This window comes from Mangifera indica, chromosome 17, assembly GCF_011075055.1.
Source record: "Mangifera indica cultivar Alphonso chromosome 17, CATAS_Mindica_2.1, whole genome shotgun sequence".
Taxonomy (NCBI): Eukaryota; Viridiplantae; Streptophyta; class Magnoliopsida; order Sapindales; family Anacardiaceae; genus Mangifera; species Mangifera indica.
The window spans coordinates 1,907,624-1,926,615 of NC_058153.1; the positions used below are offsets into that span (position 1 = coordinate 1,907,624).

Below are 18,992 nucleotides of genomic sequence, written 5' to 3' on the forward strand. Positions count from 1 at the left end.
AGAAACGTATTATCAACCCTTTTCTTTCTTCAACTTTTAAAATAATATTTTCACATTAACTGACTTTTAAAATTAAATATTAATATGATAAATTTAATTATTTTTATATTATTATAATAATTTTAAAATGATTAAGAGTATTATTATATATAATTTTATAATAATTAATAATATATTATTATATAATTAAATAATTAAAAATAATGTTATGTATATAAATAATTGACTGAAATTTATATCTCTATTTCGGTGGATGATTGGCTCTCATCATCCATCCATTTCTTCCCGACTCTTCTAATACGTTCGTCTTTTACCATTGGAAGACAAATGATTCATCCTGAGATAAATCATTCATTTGGAAAACAAACAAATCCTGCCAAGGCGAAAATAAAGGATTGGATTAGACTGCACTCAATATAATGGTTACATCGTACACGCAAATTCTTCTCTTAGGTTACTCCGAAAGCTTGCCTTATTTTTTAGGGAAACTATAATGAACACCCATAACTAAAAGGTGTTTAATGAAAATATCTAAAACTCTAAAGATTAAGTAAAAATATCCTCAATTTAAGAAATGAACTGTCCTTATACATAAACCCCACATTTCCTACTGATTTACTGTTTAAATTTAAGGAAAAATTCAGATATCTCACAGGTCTCCCACGGGCGTAACGGGTTTTGGTTTTTTTGTCAATTTTTCGAGAATAAAAAATGACAAATAAGAATAGTACATCATCTCACTTCTTATTTGAATCAATTTATCATTAGGAGTATTGAAATTTGAGAGAGATTTTGAGGTTTAAATGTTTAGAATTTCGATTTTGAACAATACATAAAATGTTTTTATTCTTAATTGTTTTGCTTAAATTTTTTGAGGGGTTTTGTGTTATTGGACATGTAGATTTGATTTGTGTTAAAATTAGAGGTTAAAATGACGATATTTGGCTGAAAAATGAGTTAGATCTATTAGCACTACGTTAATCTCCCATGAGCGCTTGTGAGTTGGGGTGGGGGGGGGGGGGGGGGGAATTTAGCATTTTCAAAATTTTAGGGGGAGAGAAAAGAGGGGGAGATCCACGAGGGTCCATGGAAAATTTTACGCTGAACCGTGAAAACCGTGGGTTGGGTGGAAATTGATTTTTTTTTAACTATAGGGTTTGTAAGAGATAGACTTTGAATGACCATAACTTTTGATCTAGGAGGAGTTACGGGGCTTGTAATATATTAACGCTAAGCTCGTTTCGAGCTCTATAACGACATCCACGCTGGTTGTCGTTATAGAGCTCGAAACGAGCTTTGCTAGTTGCACACAATTTGGAGGCCTAAATAAAACTATTTCAGTGTGTATTATGCAGTTTTTTTATTTTACCAAATTTAAGATTTTTGGTTTTTATAATTTTGAACTTATTTGTGAACGGATTAGACTTTTTTGATATATAGTTTTCAAATTTGACATTTGTCTCTTTAGTTTTGTGTTTTTTGAGACACATTTTACGATATAATTATGAAATTTTAGATCGATTTTTTAGTTTTCTTATTTCTAAGCTATTTGGACGTGTAGTTTTCGAAATTCAGATCTGTTTTTTCAGATTTTCAAATGATTTTTTTATTATTGATATTATAAGGTATTTCAATATATCTATTTATTCTTAACATATTATTTAAATCCTTTATATATTGAGTAATATCGTCAAAATACCCTCTATATTTTTCTAACATTTCATGTAACCATTAAATTATTATCAAATATTTAAATGCCCTCTTTACATGACATACAAACTAGATTTAACAAATAAAATTAAGTTTTGAGTTAAAATTCATATAGATATTTTTTTTCACAAATTGATTTTTTTCAATTTGAATTTAGAAACATGAACTTTTTCCTTCCGAATAAACCCGTAGTAATTGATATTAAATAAAAATAAGAGTGAGAGTGACTGTTTAAATGATATAAGAAGTGTATATAATGAGAGTGAATGTAAGAGAGTTTATATAGATATGGTGAAGAGTAATTTTAGTATTTAAAAAAAATTAGGGTATTTTTGCTTAAAAATAGAAAAAAATAAGCAATTTTTCTTAGGAATAGGAAAAATAAATATTTTTGCTTAATAAAAGGGTAAAATAGACATTTAATATAATTTCCCTATTTTTTATCTTAAGTTACCCCGAAAGCTTGTCTTTATTATTACAGATAATAAAATATCACTTTCATTAACCTTTCTTTAAACGAAATGATGCTCCTAGGTTTGCTAGTTGATCCATGAGTCTCTCAGTAAAAATATTTTTCTATTTGGTAAGGCAATTTTCCTATTTTAAGTAAGGGCCAAAAGGCTTTCTCCCACCGACGGCATGTTAAAATTCTAAATTCTTATTTTTTAATTTTTAAAAATCTAACACCCACACATAATTTAAAAAATTAATAATTTTTTTTCTTAAAATTAAATTAGGATTAAAAGCCAAATCACCCTTTAATAATAATATTTAAATATTATATTATTTTATCTTCTTAATTTAAAAAAATAGTAATTTTTCTTAAAATTAATTTTTAAAAAATGACATTTTTTCTCTATTTAGGGTTTTTAATTTTATCGATAAATTTTTAGCCAATGATGACTGATCTCTCTCTCTATGTGTGTGTGTTCAATATCAGATCAATGATGTCTGAATTTGAGAAAATCTAAATAAAGGGTTGAAAATTTTTGTCTGAATTTTGTCAAATCCAAACGTTATCAGTTTGATATTGAGCACCAAGGGGAGAGACAACACCGAGAGGGAGATAGATTGGCCATTGTTGGTCAAAAATTCGTCGACAAAATTGAAAACCTTAGATTGGGGGAAAATATTACTTTTTAAAACTTAATTTTAGAGAAAATTATTAATTTTTCAAATCAAGAAAGTAAAATAATATAAACTTTAAATATTATTATTAAATGATAATTTTATCTTTAATTTTAACTTAATTTTGAGAAAAATTATTAATTTTCTAAATTAAAGATGAGTGTTGAGTTTTTAAAAATTAGATAATGAGATTTGAGATTTTATTACACATCGGGTGAGAATAAGCGTTTTGGCCCTCAAATAAAATCGAAAGGGAAATTAATTAATATAATTTATTGTAAAGGAAGGCACACTGCAGCACAGGCGTTTTTCTTCTCATGTCTCGATGTCGATTTTTTTTTTTAAATTATTATTTAAAATGAAATTTATCAAATTCTAACTCGTATTACAAAAAATATCTAAAAAAAGGTTTACTAAAATCCCAAAATCACATCTTCATGTAAGAAATCACATTTAGCAGGACTTGAATGGGCCCAGTAAAAATAATTAAAAGTGAAATGATATAATTTTATATATAAATAATAATGTATTATTATATGATTAAATAATTAAAAAATAAAAATAAAATAATATTTGTTCATATGATAATATATTATTATTTATATATAAAATTATATATATAATATTATTAGATTGTTAGAATCTCAAGTATAAGGTATGAGACTTGAATTCTATATTGGAAAGTATGAACAACTAGTATGAGATTTATATGAGTTTGAACTCTTCCATCTCAATAGCTAGCTTTTGAGGTGTAGTTCTCCTAAGGTTTATATTATTTGGTATCAGAGTTATCACCATGTCTCTCAGTTGTAATCGTGCGATGCAGAGGCTGATGCTAGCATTGCAGTATTCCCCCGAGGCTAGCACCGCGTGGACGTCGGGGTTGCGAAGTGTAGTGGTATGTTAGGATCCCAAATATAAGGTATGAAATTCGGATCCCACATTAGACTGCAGAGCGTAGTGGTATGTTAAGATCTCAAATATAAGGTATGAGACTCAGATCCCATATTAGAAAGTATGAATAACTAGTATTAAGTTTATATGATTTTGGACTCTCCCATCTTAATAACTAACTTTTGAAGTGTAGTTCTCCTATGATTCGTATCATAAATAATTAAATAACTTTCTTAAACATTTACACCTAGTAAAATATTAAGAAAAACCTCAAAACATATTTCACTGTAAATTTTATGTAGATTTCACGCTTATTATGACTTGAGACCGAGTGAAAAACATATAATGAGGTGTTAACGCATGGTAAAACAAAGTAAAAAAAAACATTACATCCGTTATGAAATATTAGTCATGTGCATAGTAAAATCTCATTTAACCCATTCATTTTGACTATAAAAAAATCAGTTCACGCCTATTAAACATCATCATTACGGGTGTTTAAAACCATCCCGCAATTAAATTGAATTAAACAAAAAAGTATGTTATTTGAAAAATTAGTTGGAATATTAATTTAATAGTATAAAAAATTGATTTTTTAATTTAATTATCACTCTGTCTAATTTTTTAAATTGATTAATCGAATCAAATTATTTTTAAAAAAATTAAATAAAATATTAATAAATATTAAACATATTTTTAAAAAATTATAAAAATAATAAAATATAATAATTCCTTAAAATTCACTTCAAAAACCAGTTAACCGAAATTTAGTTTGATTAATTAGTATTTTTAGTGCGATTCAAAATTAGTTAATTTTTGTCTTTGTTAGGTTCATTTTATTCAAAGTAATATTATATTATATGTACTTATTTTGAAAATATAAAAATAATATTATGTGTATTTATTTTTGATATATAATTTAAATATATAAACGATATGTTATTATGTGATTGAATGTTATTTTATTTTTAATTTAAAATCATCTAATCACATAATAATACATTATCTGTGTACCTAAATTATGTACTAAAATGTGTACGTATAAATTTATTGATATAGAAAGAGTAATGTTATATATACATATTTTTTGTACATAATTTGAGTATACAAATGATGTATCATTATGTTATAGGTATATATATCATCACATGATTGAATATTAATTTATTTTTAATTTAAATTATATATTAAATATATATTTAAAATGAATATATAAAAATTTATTATTTTAAATACGGATAATTTCCGGGAAAATCTTCCTTATATATTATGGCAAATTCGTCCATTCTCAAACTAACGGATATATCCCCTCAAATACAAATGTGATTCCGCGACAAAGCTATCTTAATTTAGCCATTTCATTTCGACAGCCTCTCGTGTAATGTGTTTGAGTTTTCTTCTTGGTTGCTTCAATGGACACCAACAATAACAGCAACTCATATTTTAGAGCGTTATTTAATAATGTACCAAGCCTCTTATCTCGATTTCTTGAGACTGAGCTTTCGTATGGTTATTGGATGCTTAATTTTTTTATTGGTTTATTTGGACAGAGATGGAGCTCTCTATCAATAGCTGAAAGGATCTGTGCAGCTTGTATACCACTCATTGCCATCATAGAGGCTGCAGTTTTCTCTATCGCAGGCTGTTGCGAGAAGCGACAACCTCCCAGGAAATGCCGCTTAGCTGCCAGAGATCTGTCTCGGCTCGCTAATGAATCTCGATGTAATTTTCTCCTATTCCTTTGCTTCTGTTTGTCGAGATTATCTTTTAATGTGTTTGTTCCTTGAGAAATTACAAAATTTCGACAAGTAGAAGAGACTAATATGTTGGGAAGGTTTTTTAAAAATTATAATCTGCGAATGGTTTTTTTCTTTAGTGTGCAACTGAAATTTGAATGCTGGTGTTATTGCTTATGCAGTTACTGTTAACGAAATAGAGGCTTTGCATGAGCTTTATGATAGTTTGAGTTGTTCAATTATCAAAGTTGGGTTGATTCACAAGGTGATTGAACTTTTAAGTTTCCTGCCTTCAATTTTGCAGCTTAGAAGTTTGATGTAACATTTACCCGGTGCCCAGGTCTTTGATTAGTCAAGAACCTATAAAACATTTGGCCTTTGAATTGAGATTACTGGACCTGGACATATTGAAATTGGTATGAAAATAGGATCTTCTGTCTGTTTGAATAGCTTCTGAACTATTCAATATTTCTCAGTTAATTTATGTATCAAAGCTGAACAAAAAGAATTCGCCAAAATTTGAGATGTTTGAAATAAGGCATTGAAGGATTTCAATATGTAAGATTTTTTTTTACAAATTTGTTCATGAGTCTTTTTCAGAAGTAATTCTTATGTAGAAAAACCCCTTTAGGATTTGGTTATTATTATTTATTTATATTCAAATGTGCTATACCCAAATCCTATGTGTATCTCATGCTTTTCCTGTTCCTTACCCCTTTGTGAGTGTAGTAACATTTTGAGTTAGAAAATTTGACTTTAAGACGAATTATTTCTTTTGGCAAGTTATGGGAAGTGCTTAGTTGAATCAGGCAGCCTACCGAGATGAAAGTGAAAGGCAAAAACACTGGTCATTGTAGAGATTAATCGTCCTAGTTCTGGAGATGATTGATGGTGAATTTGATTCAAGGTTGTGATTGTCAGAAAGTTGCCTTAAATTCTATGAGTTAAAATCATGTAACTGGCTCTGTCTCTATATTCAAAGTGCTTATCAAATGGAGAAGACATATAATACCGAATGTCTTGCTTACATGTGATTCTTGGGCCAGAGGTGCAATTTTACAAACTGGCATCAATAACTTGTTCCTAAAATCTTTGTCTGGATGGTATGAAAACATAAAAGAAATTAAATGATTTTCCACACTGAACTGCCAACATTAAAGGCTTTTTATAGTGATTTTCCACACTGAACTTGCTGTTTTAGTCTTATTTGTATTGCAGATAGTTACGAGTTTCCTGCAAATTGATGTGATTATTGTCTATGATTGGTTAATTGCAGGAGGAGCTCCAGTTGGCACTCTTCCATACTACAATAGGCGAGAATCTTTTTTTGGACCTGGTAATCACTTTGGAAACATCTCTCAGATTTTATCATTAATTGAATATTGCTTTAACTTGGTGCTGAAAGGAATACACTATGGCAGAAAGGGCAGATGTACGGTCGATCTAACTTTTAAAGGAATTTTATAGGGTGTGGGTGTGACTTGCCCAACTGCTTCTTTTGCATTTGTTCAGTGCAGCTCAAAGTGCATGTTTGATATCAATGTTAAAGTTTCATAAGTTTGATATACCAACATTAAAGTTTCAAAATTTTGATATGCCAAAATCAAGTTCACAGATTTGTTAGCAAACTTCACATATTGTTTTGAAGCAAATAATTGAACTTTGTCATTACAAAAATATATATATATATATATATATATATATATATATATATATATATAATAATAATTGAAGTTTGTTAAAAGCAAAAGTTTTTCTTTAGTCTTACACATCAATGCATGTATAAAACTGCTTCATTTTCTATTTTGGTAGGTTTTTGATCTTTTTGATGAAAATAAAAATGGTGTCATTGAATTTGAGGAATTTGTTCGCGCACTCAGTGTCTTTCATCCATATGCCCCAGTGGAAGAGAAAATTGATTGTAAGAGTACTTGAGAAAGAGTTTTGGAGTCATATGCAGGTGACATTTGGTTCAAGAAATATTACTCTTCAGTCTTTTTATTTTATTATATTTTTTTGCAGTTGCCTTTAGGCTATATGATCTAAGACAAACAGGGTATATTGAGCGGGAGGAAGTAAGCAACTGTTCTGTATTTATTTTTCTGTTAGTAGTTTGAATTCTGAAAACTACTGATAATTGATGTTTCAGGTCATTTCTTGGCTTTTTAGCTAATTTGTTTAAAGAATGGTTTCAGGTTAGACAGATGGTAGTTGCCCTTTGGAATGAGTTCGAAATAAAATTGCCAGATGACGACCTTGAATCTATCATCAACGAAGTAAGTTATTCATTTGAACTTGCTCACCGGAGGCATGGGCATTTTGATAGCCATAGCGTTCTCTGCTGACTTTGCAGACATTTGCTGATGCTGATACTGACAAGGATGGTAGAATCAATAAAGAAGAATGGAAGGCATTTGTGATTCGTAATCCATCCCTCTTGAAGAACATGACTCTCCCTTGCCTAAAGTAAGTAGCACCTTGCCATCAAAAAGTTCCGGGCAAAGCTGATTATTGTGCTTCTTTTAATTATTATCATCTTCCAGGGATATCTCCACGATTTAGTACATAAGAAGCTGCATTGTATCTGATCTATTTACTGTGATTCTGTTTCAAGGAGGCTCTGATCCTGCTTGACAATTCATGTGTTACTGATCGGGTTCAACAAGATTTCATTCATATTAGGCTAGAACAGTGGCAATATTAGGTTCCCCTCAGCTATATAGGCCGGCTGTAAAGGAGCTGAGTCGCTTTAATCAAAAGCATCATATAGAGAGCAGGAAAATCAATTTTCTTAGCAAGTATGTGGTGTTTTGTAGTAGATACTATGTATTTATATGGTTACCTTGTGTAAATTGTTTTTCCTGGTAATCAAGCAGTTCTGAAGATTTTTCTGAATATTAAAGGATTGTCAAGGAACCTTATTACTTTCGAGGATATAAGAACTGTGGTTGATTGTTTCTTTGCACCAATGCAATTTCAAAACTTGATATTCTACATGTTACTTTCTACTGTTCCCATGAATTTGGATGATGCAAATTGATTTGCACCACAAACACTATCTAACTCAAGTTTCGTTTGAATAAAAAATAGTTTTATTCAAATTCATTGAGTCAAAATTGAGAGTTGTTTGAATTTGATTCAAATAAAAAATAGTTTAATTTGAGTTTTATTCGAATTTATGACTTGATTTTATGTTTCGAATTTATAATTCGAATTCATGATTTATTCATAAAATTATATCGTTTATAAATGAGTCATGAACTTGAATACAAATATGAGCTATAAATTTGAATTAAAGATTTAAACTATGAATTCAAATTATAAATTTAAGTTAAATTTAAATTGAACACTTTTTAGTTTGAGTTCAATTCAATTTAAAAACTAATCAAGTTTTTTAGTCTTGAATTTGATTTAAATTCAAAATAAATAAATTCGAATTGAATTAAATCAAACTAAACAGACTTTCAAACCCAAATTAGTTCGGTTCATAATCAACCGTAATCAAAATAAAATTCAAGCATGTTATTGAAGCGAAGAATAAAAAATAAAAAAGAATCAAAATAAACTCATCGCTGCGTCTTACTTACGACTGCTATTATAATTATCAAATACATTCTGAATCAACGAGCAAAAACGATTCTCTCTGGACTTTTTCTGCTCTGAATGGCAGACAAGCCGAGCAAAGCTCTGGTGTTGTACGGTGATGGGTTGGCCCGTTTCGTGCACTCATCACATACCCATCTTCACTCTTTTGCATCTAAAGCTTCTTGTGGCTTCCTGACTCTCCCTAATGCACCTCCTTCAGGTTTTGCTTTTTAACTTCCTTCTTTTGATTCAGGTTTTTTTTTAATATCGTGCTTATAATACAAACCCCCTTTCTCTCAATTGTTTTACTTTTCCAACTGCATGTGGGATCGGAAGTAAAATGAAAAATTAAACAAAATATATAAATAAATAAAATTCAAAGTTGTGTTGTGAAATATGAAGCATACATGTGCATTTGGATTTGTTGTAATTGGGGTTTTTATTTTAACTAAAATTGACTGTATGTGATCAATTAGATTTAAACTCATGGATCTTGTTTTGACTATTTTGGCATTCATTGTAAATGATTTCTGCCTAAATTCAAAGCTGTTGCATCTATGCAGAAAGCAATGATGAGCGAAGTGTTAGAGAGTTTGCAGTACTGCTCGATGCATGCCAAGCTTATCTTGATATGGTGGTGATATTCTCGCAATTTTAGAAATTGGAAGCTTAATTTCTTGTAAATGTACATTTTATGATTCTCATTCCCGGATTTTTCAGATTGGACATACCGATGAATTAGAATGCCAGGAAAAATTGGTAATTCCAACTTTATCCGACAGGTGAAATTACTTTGAGTTTTTGCTTTAAGTATTGATTATTGTTGGCGAGAGGTTTATGTTGACCTATATATAGGCAATATTGGTGGATATTCTTCTTTATTGTAATTCAGGTTCATGGGAATGAAAGCTGCTTTAATCACAAACAATTCAAGGTTGAAATCTTTTGGTGGCAAACTTGGCTTCACTACAATGCAATTAAACGAGTTAAGTGGAGCCAATGATTCCCTTGCTGGTTTATCGATTGACGTTTTGGCCTTTGAGTTGCTGAAGTTGCTTGGATTTCAAGATGGGAAGATGGTGGATTCAAGCCAATATGATTTAGTGTTTGTGCACATTGCTGATGATGTGGACTATATTAATTCTATGGTTGGTAGTATTTTGCAAATAGCTCAACCTGGATCCGAAGTTGGTTCCCGATTGCACGTGTCTGTTCTTATGAGCTATGGGTGTGTCTCAGAAGCTGATGGTTCCGATCTCTCAGTTTTGATTTCTATGGACAAAAAAAATTCTTTTCTTTCAAAGCTCATTCCTCGTCAAAGTTACACCATGAAAGGAGAAAATCCTCGAAATGATGTCAGGTAGGAAATGACTCTGTCTATTCTTGTATTACACTTACATGTCCCCATGACATTGGCTAATTTGTTATCAACAGGCACCATTCCCCGATGTTAATATCTCAGATGCAGTATGCTGTGACTCGCAAAGATATGGCGGATAAGTTTTCTTTTAAAGATTTTAGAGAGGTATGTAAGTAGATTATAGGATTTTATTTTGAGCTTGCTTTTATATTTATAGAAAAATCATAACATTCTGTTTGGTTAACAGGCACCAATACATGAATTCTTTTGAATTATGTTGGCATAAATCACTGTAAATGGGAGGATTTCAATTTGTCGGTTTGTTATTCGTTTTTACTGTAAGTATCTCAAATAAATTTCCTTTCCAATGCAGCATGGATGTAATCTGGCAATACCAGCTGACAGATTTCTGTATGAGGTAGCATTTAAGCTCTGGAAGGCCCCCAAGTATGGAGCATAAGATGGGAAATCTACTTGTCTGGGATGATCTCAAACTTTTTCAGTGAAAGGTAAACAAAGAGTTGTGCAGTTCCTGCTGAGACAATTATTTGTATTGTTATTTATGCTTTCAACTTGCCAAATCGGTCTTGGTATAAAGAGAGTTTTATACTCATTTGCCCACAATGACGATGGCCAAATAATGCCAGTGATCTTGTTGCATTTTTTGCTTTAATTCTGTAAGCTGTCATCCTATTAAATATATTAAGAAATGGACATCATGAATTCCATTCTGTAATTTTTAGGAAAGGTCAGAAGGCTACCAGTTGAACTCTTGTAAAAATTATGGCGGTAGATAATACAGCGGGGGTAGACTTAAACATCAGCAAAGCTCTCTACAGAAAACTTGCTGCATCTCTTAAGCATGTACTATGAACATACATTTCAGAAGAAACATTAAACCATATCATCTTTGCTTCCTTTACAAAACTAAACTTAAACATTAATGAAGCAAGGAACTAGCATTCTATCAGGCCTTTGAAGCAATAGGTCCCAAATACATACCAACCTAAAAGGAGGATAGAAATTGAGAATAAACCAATGAAGAATGGCCAGCCCACCATTAATACACCTATGCAGAGCACCACCATGAACGGGAGAAATGACCGAATGATTGACATGCTGTTGATCCAATGCCCCTTAAACAGTACTAGAGCCGCCACATTGATCATGTTCCAACCCATTGATCCACCATGACAAAGTCTGTTCAGACAACTTGCGACGAAGGAGTGGCAGTTGCATGTAAACAGGTTGTAAGTTTTGTGTTCAAATTGGTGCACACTTGACTGTAAAGCGTCATCCCAAGTGATTGCTGTTCCAAATTCTGTGTGCCAATAACCATGATTGCATGTGTGCGCAGCTGGATTTGGTGGAAAGCAACACTGTTTAACATTTCAAACTCCACAACATAGTCAATTTCAGTCATAATTATAAGCAATGATGAATATTAAGAACTAAGATGAGAAAAAAAATTATCTGAGTTTCGATATTAATGGTAGCATCACATGAATGAGAAAAAATGGTTATCAATGGATTGCTAATAAGCAGTAAATGACAGTAAGAGCAGGGGAAACAAAGGCTGCCTCAATTTCCCAAGAAAGTACTTCCCAATTGTTGATGATGATGATGGTTGTGCATCTTTTGAGTTTAACCGAGTGCGAGAGAGAGAGAGAGAACAATAATACACAACACAGACTAATTAGGGAGCAACAAAATTCATATAAGTCTCTACCTGACTGTGGTCAAGCTGAAGATATCTGGCCACCGCGCCAAAAGCAAAATCATCAGCATTCACAAAGTTGGATCCTGAAAAATCCAAAATAATTCCATCCTCCCTGCAAATACCAACATGCCCAATGAAAGGTGCCAACCATGAAACGACTGGGAGTGGAGTCCAAACTAGACAACATGGAAACCTTGCTGCCTCTGGATTAATCTCATTGAGTGACCTCATCTCACGCTGAATTCTAGATGTAGAACTCATATGTTCAACATCATAAGATGCTATTATATTCATTGTAGAAAGTGCTCCCCTAAGCATACGACCTTTTTTAATTTTCTGTGATGCAGTGCCACTATGTCAAACTACTCATCCAGACATAATGCACCCGTTCCCAAGAAAGGGATACAATTGGCTCATGAAAATGACAGTCTTATTCTGCAGGAAACACGTTATGTAAGGATCTTCTATTAAAAATAATCAACAGGGTGCACACATAAAAACTGAAGACATTGCCTAGATCCCAATAAGAAAGTATCTACAAAAATTCTACGAATCAAGAATTTTCATCTTCTAACATGCAGGGACTTCTTAACTGCAGGTTGCACGGTTGCTTTCTATGTAGCACAGCAATAGAAACAAGAAAACATGGACATAGAAATGCTGAAATATATTTTCTAAAAAATATAGAAAACAAAAACATGGAAAACATATATATATATAAAATATAGTTTTTTTTTTTATAAATACCAAATTTTTATAACAAAATATAGCAACTTGTGTTCCTTTAAAAAAATACAACTTTTTGGCATCAAACAAATGTGCAGTGAAAAAGTGCAACTTCTATGCATCCAAATCCATCTGATATCCGAACAAAAAAATCACCCAAATCAGCAAAAAAAAAAGGCACGAACATGTTTAGATTCTAATTGATCCTTTCTACTTACGCTAACCATTTTGTGACGAATGGCAGGCTTAATGTATTCTTTGCATTGGAGAAAGTCCTCTTAATGAACCTGCTAAGATTTCGGAACATTGCAATCTCAAAAGTCAAAATGACACTGTAACATCATAGACCTAAGCCCCTTTTAAAATAACACCAAATTCTAAGGCATTTATGAAACTTTATTTATAATGGGAAAAAAATGAAATATCTAGATCAAACAATTTGGATCAAAGAGTCGAAAAAGTGCAAAAAAAAAAGAAAAAAACTGACCCCCCTCCATGGATCATGCTTCAAGAACCAATTGCCATCTAGCTCCATATTAGAGTATGTGTAGGTTAAAACTCTCATACTTGTCAGCTAACAGGTATACTGAGAATTTAACTTACAAAATATAACCAATGCAAATTTCACTTTGCTTCATGCAGCAAAAACATACTGCACAAGAACTACCTCTTCAACATTCAGAGAATAAAAACCATCTATGATCTTTAGCCTTGTCACCGAGCGGCTAATAGAAAAGTCCCCAATCCAAGGTTTCGAAAAATGCAGATATTTTCTTATTTATAATAAATAGTCAAATAATGTTTCCTTCAATGGAGAATAGTTCCAAGAAAGTCTTCCATTTTCAGCTCCAAACGAATCATGAAAAACATTAACAGGCACCCATTAAGTAAAAATGTTTTTTTAACATATATTTCAAGTTATCATTGAAGCTTTCACATGGCCTTTATCAAATGCAATCATACCAGCTCACTCACAAAACTTAAGCAACCCATCAAGTTCATAATTAATCGGCTGAAATTTAAAAAATAAAAAAAAAGTTCATATTTTTGCATTTATTTTAGATCATTTTCTTACCAGCCAAACATAACCTATGCGAATTTTCTCAACATTACGCAACGAAGAAGAACAAGATTCAAACTTCATGCAATGCCTTTGAATAAAAAGAAAGTGATGATATGTCACCAAACTGACCTGCAAAAGTAACTGACTGAAGCAACAAAATCAAAGCAAGCAAATAATGCAGCAATTATATTGAAGGTTTATCTGCTTTGCTTTCGTTGTTGCGTGCTCATGGCGGAGTTAAAGCAGAAACTGGTCCGATTATATCCTGACAAAAATCAAACTTCGTAAATTGCAATTATATTTTTTAAATTCTAATAATTCTTTCACATATTTTGGAATAGGAAGGAGAAACAGGATAGTGGGAAGGTGCATGAACAAGACTCTGGTTTTCCTTTTTGTCAGTTGCATAGTGGGACCCAATAAATATAAATGTACATATGAAGTTTGGTACGATACTTTGAATTAAGACAAAATAAATATATAAATATATAGCGATATATTAAATAATATTATATATATTTTTCATATATAATTTAAATATATAAATAATATATTATTATATAAATAAAAATTATTTTATTTTTAATTTAAAATTATTTAATAATATAATAACACATCATCTATTTACTTAAATTATATATAAAAAATATATATATATAATTTTATTGGTATTATCTTGAAAAAATAATTATCAAATATTTTCTTTTATATGACCATAAATTTGTAATATATCAAACTCAAACTTTTAAAGTTAAGTTTAGATTGAATGACTCAACTTTGTATCAATAATTAAGTTAATTTTGATAATCAATTCAAATTTAAATGATATAAATATTTAAATTGAAATTTATTTGAATAGAATTTAAAATTAACTTATTTTTTAGCCAAATTTAAATATTAGTTTATCATTTTCAAATCGATTTTAAATAGACCATTCTAGAATCGAAATAATCTCGAAGTAGACCATGATGTAACTCAACCGGTTCGAATCCTACAATGAAATGAAAAGGTAAATAGAAAGGTAAAGTTGTGGATGCTCTAGAAATGAAAAGGGTAATAAATTAAAGGAAAGGAAAGGTGTTGACATTCAATGTATGTGGCAAAGATATATATATTATACAAAATTAATTGATTTTATGTAACATAAATTTCGATTTCTAAACTTATAAACTCAATATATATATTTTCGACAATATATAATATTGACGTATGCATCGAGAAGCCCATAGATCTATAAATGTTTTTGGTAAGAATGCACACCTAATTTGAAGTACTTAATTGAATTTTCAACTGATATATTATTAATACGAGACTTCTTCACACTTATTTCTCAATATAATATAAATATATATACAAATAAATTATATAAACTAAGATAACAACATATAATTGACTGATATAATTGTTTATTTTTTTCATACTTTAAAATTACTCAATCAGATATTACTATTTCAGTTTTTACAGATAAATTTGTACAATTTATTTGTGCATATAGTATTATGGCCCCATTTTTCCAAATACATTGCTGCGTTTGTCTGAAAAAGTTTCAGAGTTTTGGTTCAACATTCAATCTTCACATTCAATGTATCACAATTTATTCCCTCCTCATCTTTATGCCAATCAACATTTATTGTATCTGCATTTGACCCTAAAAGGTCCATCACTACTTTAGTACCAGTTTGTTGAGGCTGCTCTAAATTTCTCAGCCTCTACTTCAGATTAGAAAGAATAATTTCTTTTTGTGATTGTCAAAGCATCAACAAAAAGCTGGTCAATTTTGCTTCTGTGATAATGAAAACCATTAATGGCTGTTATAAGTATATCTGGTAGAGCAACATACAGAACTGTACAGGGAAGATTTATGATATTGTCTTGAATGTATATACTGGACTGTGCAAAATGCCACTGCTTTCTTAAGGACTAACCATCAGGAAAGATTGGGTTCACCACAGAATGCATCTGGCTCAAATGATTTCGCAGAATCATCGTTGTAAACACCAGGAATGGCTCTGTCCCCGGATTCTGAGGGTGCTAAATAGGATCCCTTTTGACCTCCCTCCAAATTTACGAGAAGAAGAGCACAAACAAATAGTGAGGCTCCGAGTGTTATAAGAGTATACTTCAATCTGCTCAGCACAGGCTTCACCTGCAGTAGTAACATAAGACAAGGCTCTTTGATAAATTTACAGTAAGAAATTCTCTGCGATGCGGTTTCTTGAAGAATTCTAAAGATTGTATACATAAAAATTTTCCAGATATTACAAGGAAACAATCAACTTAAGAATTTTAAGAAATGAGAGTTCTTTACATCTTAATGAGTTGTTGAACTTTGACAGCCAACTAAACACACACAGATGAATCTGTTTACTGTCAGCTTGCCATTGACTAAAGTTACTCAAATTTTCAAACCATTTTAAAATGCAAATAATTTGAGTTTCTAAATCCATTGTTCACCCAAGAACACTCAGAATCCAATCAATCCAGGCCTTATGTCAGTCCATGGCAACACGTCGCCAATATATTAGTTGAAATATGTGATAAACGCTGATGTGATCCTCTTGTTATTTGAGACAGTGCTAATATAATCAGATGTTATGGGAGGTTGAACAAGACATAGTCATAAAAAATATTATAAACCCTGATATGATCATCTTGTTATTTCAGACAGTGCTAATCTAATCAGAAGTTATTGGAGGTTGAAGACGACATAGTCATAAAAATATTCTCTGTGTTTCATTTTGGCCCCAGAATAAGCAAAAGCCATAATTTCCCACAACCATTATCAACTGGGTTCACATGGATTACCTAAATGATTTCCACCAAATGCCAATTTAATGCACAACCAAACGTGTAGAATGTTGACTACTTACTGAAAATGAACCGAGAAGCCGGTCACGAGCCAAAATTTCAGCAGTCTTCACCCATACCTGCGGAGGAAAATTCTCAAGCATTGAGAAATGCAAATAACCACAAAAGCATTCATAAATATGAAGTTCAGAAAAAAGATTGCAATTCTAACAGCAGGGATGGAGTCGATACTCATACTGTTTCAACTTTGAAACAAAAAACACAACAACTAATTTTAAGTTAAACAAGAAGATGAAAATAAAAAATGGAGAAAAATTGAGGCATTACAGACCTGACCATCGTACCACCCAGTCTCTTCATATTCAACAGTTGCACTGAGCAACCTATTTCCCACGTAGGCCCAACCCAGATACATCCTAACAACAGCAAGAGTAACGACAAAAACCCCACTGGAAACAGCCCCAACAATTCTCTTCAAAGGCTCAGACTCAGCCCCCACAGTACCAAACCAGGCCACTGGAAGAGCAACAAGAAGAGAAAACGAGGCGCCAACAACGAACAAACTCATGCAGAAGTCAACCAAATCACCCGAAGCCCATGAAAAAGGGAAGGAGGTTGAAAGATTTTGGTACTCGTTTATGGGCTGCTGATCTGCCGGAACAGGGCACTCTGTTTCAGGTAATGGCGGGATGCTGCCACCATTTCTGCTTCTTACTGTAAACGAAGACAACAATGGTGTTTTGGGAATTATATATTTGAAGCGGTGGAGAGTGGGTTTTGAGAGGGAGATGGGAGGGTAAAAAGAGAAGAAGGGTTTTAGTGAAGAGCAGAGGACGATCGCCATGCCTCTGTTTCCCGTTCCTCAATCAATTGTCCATCACTTTATCCAAATACCGGTTTTCAAAGATTTTTTTTTTATCTGATAATTGCTTTTAATTTAAGTCACAAACTAAATTATGCAAACCCCAAAGGAAGAAAGAAAAGTTTGACCAGAGATAAAACGTGAGATATTTGAGTAACGTTGACATCTCATTTATATTTATAGAATAGTGTTTCCAGGAGGGATTCTCAGGGGATTTAACTAAATCCAGTTTAATCACACCGTCCTCTCGGTGGATCGCAACATCTCAAATCCTATTGGCCAAGGTGATATCCATTTAGTTCGTTGTATGATAATTAAATAGTTTATTATATTATTATATATTAAAATTTTAATTTTTTATATTAAATAAAATAATAAAAAAATTCTAATTATCATATGATATTTTAAAAAATATTATAAATATATTTAAAATTTTTTATATACACCTCTATTATATTATCATTTTTTTTTAAAAAAGTATATTTATATATATCGATAATATGTATTATATCGTATGATATATATTATATTATATGATATGTCTATTATGTTGTCTTAATTCGATATTCTTTATAATACATATCATTTTACACATATATCATATATATATTATATGTTGTAAAATACTGATAACTATAATTTATTGATAGTAAACATAATTCACTAGTTTTTGAACTTGGTCTGACATGTTCAAACTTCGACCAAAAAAAATTTCAATAAAATTATATATACTCACTTTGAGTATACAAATTGTTTACATTTAATGTGTGTTCTTAAATATTTAGGTGATTTTAAAATAAAGATAAAATAATATTTAATCATATAATAATATTTTATATATATTCATATTTATATATTTAAAAAATAAATATGTATAATATTACTCAAAATTTTGTGGTTCTTAGGTTTTGTATTCTGACTCGATTCATTAATATTTTTAGGGTTTTATTTCCGGCCCATCTACTGTGCTCTAGTAATAATTTGGATTTGCTTAAATGTGTTTTAAGTAAAATGGGTGGATCTGAGTCCACGACTTGCACCAGGCGACCCAAAAGAAATTTGGAAATCTAGTCCAACCTTCTGTGACACCCGTATAAGCCCAACAAGCAGGTTTTGACATTGGGCTAGGTTTTGGGTAAATTCCATAAATCAAGGTTGACTCATTTAACGGTTCAAATTAAGAATTGGGTCATTGGGTTAGGATCCATACAATTCGATTCCAAGTAAAACCAGATCCTGCCCAAAACCCACCATCTTGGTTTCGAGTTCATTGGTTTCGATTTCGGTTCTAGCTTACAGCCGGTTCAAGATCTGGTTTCTGTTTCTTATTTTTCCGGATATACAAACCCGTCCACCCCTGAACACAATCAATAATTTCTTTATATAGAATGATCGGAATG

General features: G+C 31.2%; 4 protein-coding genes across 9 annotated transcripts; 2 read left to right on the forward strand and 2 right to left on the reverse strand.

The window, feature by feature from the left end:
- The first annotated feature begins 5,030 nt into the window (after positions 1 to 5,030).
- Positions 5,031 to 8,464, forward strand: LOC123200525 (calcineurin B-like protein 10). Its single transcript, XM_044615715.1, has 9 exons — positions 5,031 to 5,195; positions 5,283 to 5,454; positions 5,651 to 5,733; positions 6,745 to 6,804; positions 7,281 to 7,389; positions 7,491 to 7,543; positions 7,664 to 7,744; positions 7,822 to 7,934; positions 8,012 to 8,464. Exons 1-9 carry the CDS (start codon positions 5,145 to 5,147, stop codon positions 8,028 to 8,030), a joined length of 741 nt encoding a protein of 246 aa, XP_044471650.1. The 5' UTR covers positions 5,031 to 5,144; the 3' UTR covers positions 8,031 to 8,464.
- A 502-nt stretch (positions 8,465 to 8,966) lies between these two features.
- On the forward strand, positions 8,967 to 11,149 carry LOC123200523. Of its 2 annotated transcripts, none has more exons than XM_044615712.1 (6): positions 8,967 to 9,273; positions 9,617 to 9,690; positions 9,774 to 9,835; positions 9,946 to 10,413; positions 10,488 to 10,578; positions 10,787 to 11,149. In XM_044615712.1, the coding sequence occupies exons 1-6, from the start codon at positions 9,132 to 9,134 to the stop codon at positions 10,871 to 10,873; spliced, it is 924 nt and encodes a 307-aa protein (XP_044471647.1). In that variant the 5' UTR covers positions 8,967 to 9,131; the 3' UTR covers positions 10,874 to 11,149. The 2 variants fall into 2 exon arrangements, with proteins under 2 accessions (XP_044471647.1, XP_044471648.1); XM_044615713.1 differs by having other exon boundaries at positions 9,617 to 9,687.
- Positions 11,150 to 11,221: 72 nt separating this feature from the next.
- LOC123200526 (protein REVERSION-TO-ETHYLENE SENSITIVITY1-like) lies at positions 11,222 to 14,294 on the reverse strand. 5 transcript variants are annotated; one of them, XM_044615719.1, is made up of 4 exons: positions 14,052 to 14,294; positions 13,084 to 13,146; positions 12,143 to 12,568; positions 11,222 to 11,792 (listed from the first exon to the last, which is right to left on the reverse strand). In XM_044615719.1, the coding sequence occupies exons 3-4, from the start codon at positions 12,449 to 12,451 to the stop codon at positions 11,370 to 11,372; spliced, it is 732 nt and encodes a 243-aa protein (XP_044471654.1). In that variant the 5' UTR covers positions 12,452 to 12,568; positions 13,084 to 13,146; positions 14,052 to 14,294; the 3' UTR covers positions 11,222 to 11,369. The 5 variants fall into 5 exon arrangements, with proteins under 5 accessions (XP_044471654.1, XP_044471651.1, XP_044471655.1 ...); XM_044615716.1 differs by having other exon boundaries at positions 13,078 to 13,146; XM_044615720.1 differs by having other exon boundaries at positions 13,084 to 13,149.
- Positions 14,295 to 15,690: 1,396 nt separating this feature from the next.
- LOC123200524 (uncharacterized protein ycf36) lies at positions 15,691 to 17,740 on the reverse strand. Its single transcript, XM_044615714.1, has 3 exons — positions 17,062 to 17,740; positions 16,793 to 16,849; positions 15,691 to 16,068 (listed from the first exon to the last, which is right to left on the reverse strand). Exons 1-3 carry the CDS (start codon positions 17,572 to 17,574, stop codon positions 15,850 to 15,852), a joined length of 789 nt encoding a protein of 262 aa, XP_044471649.1. The 5' UTR covers positions 17,575 to 17,740; the 3' UTR covers positions 15,691 to 15,849.
- Positions 17,741 to 18,992: the final 1,252 nt, after the last annotated feature.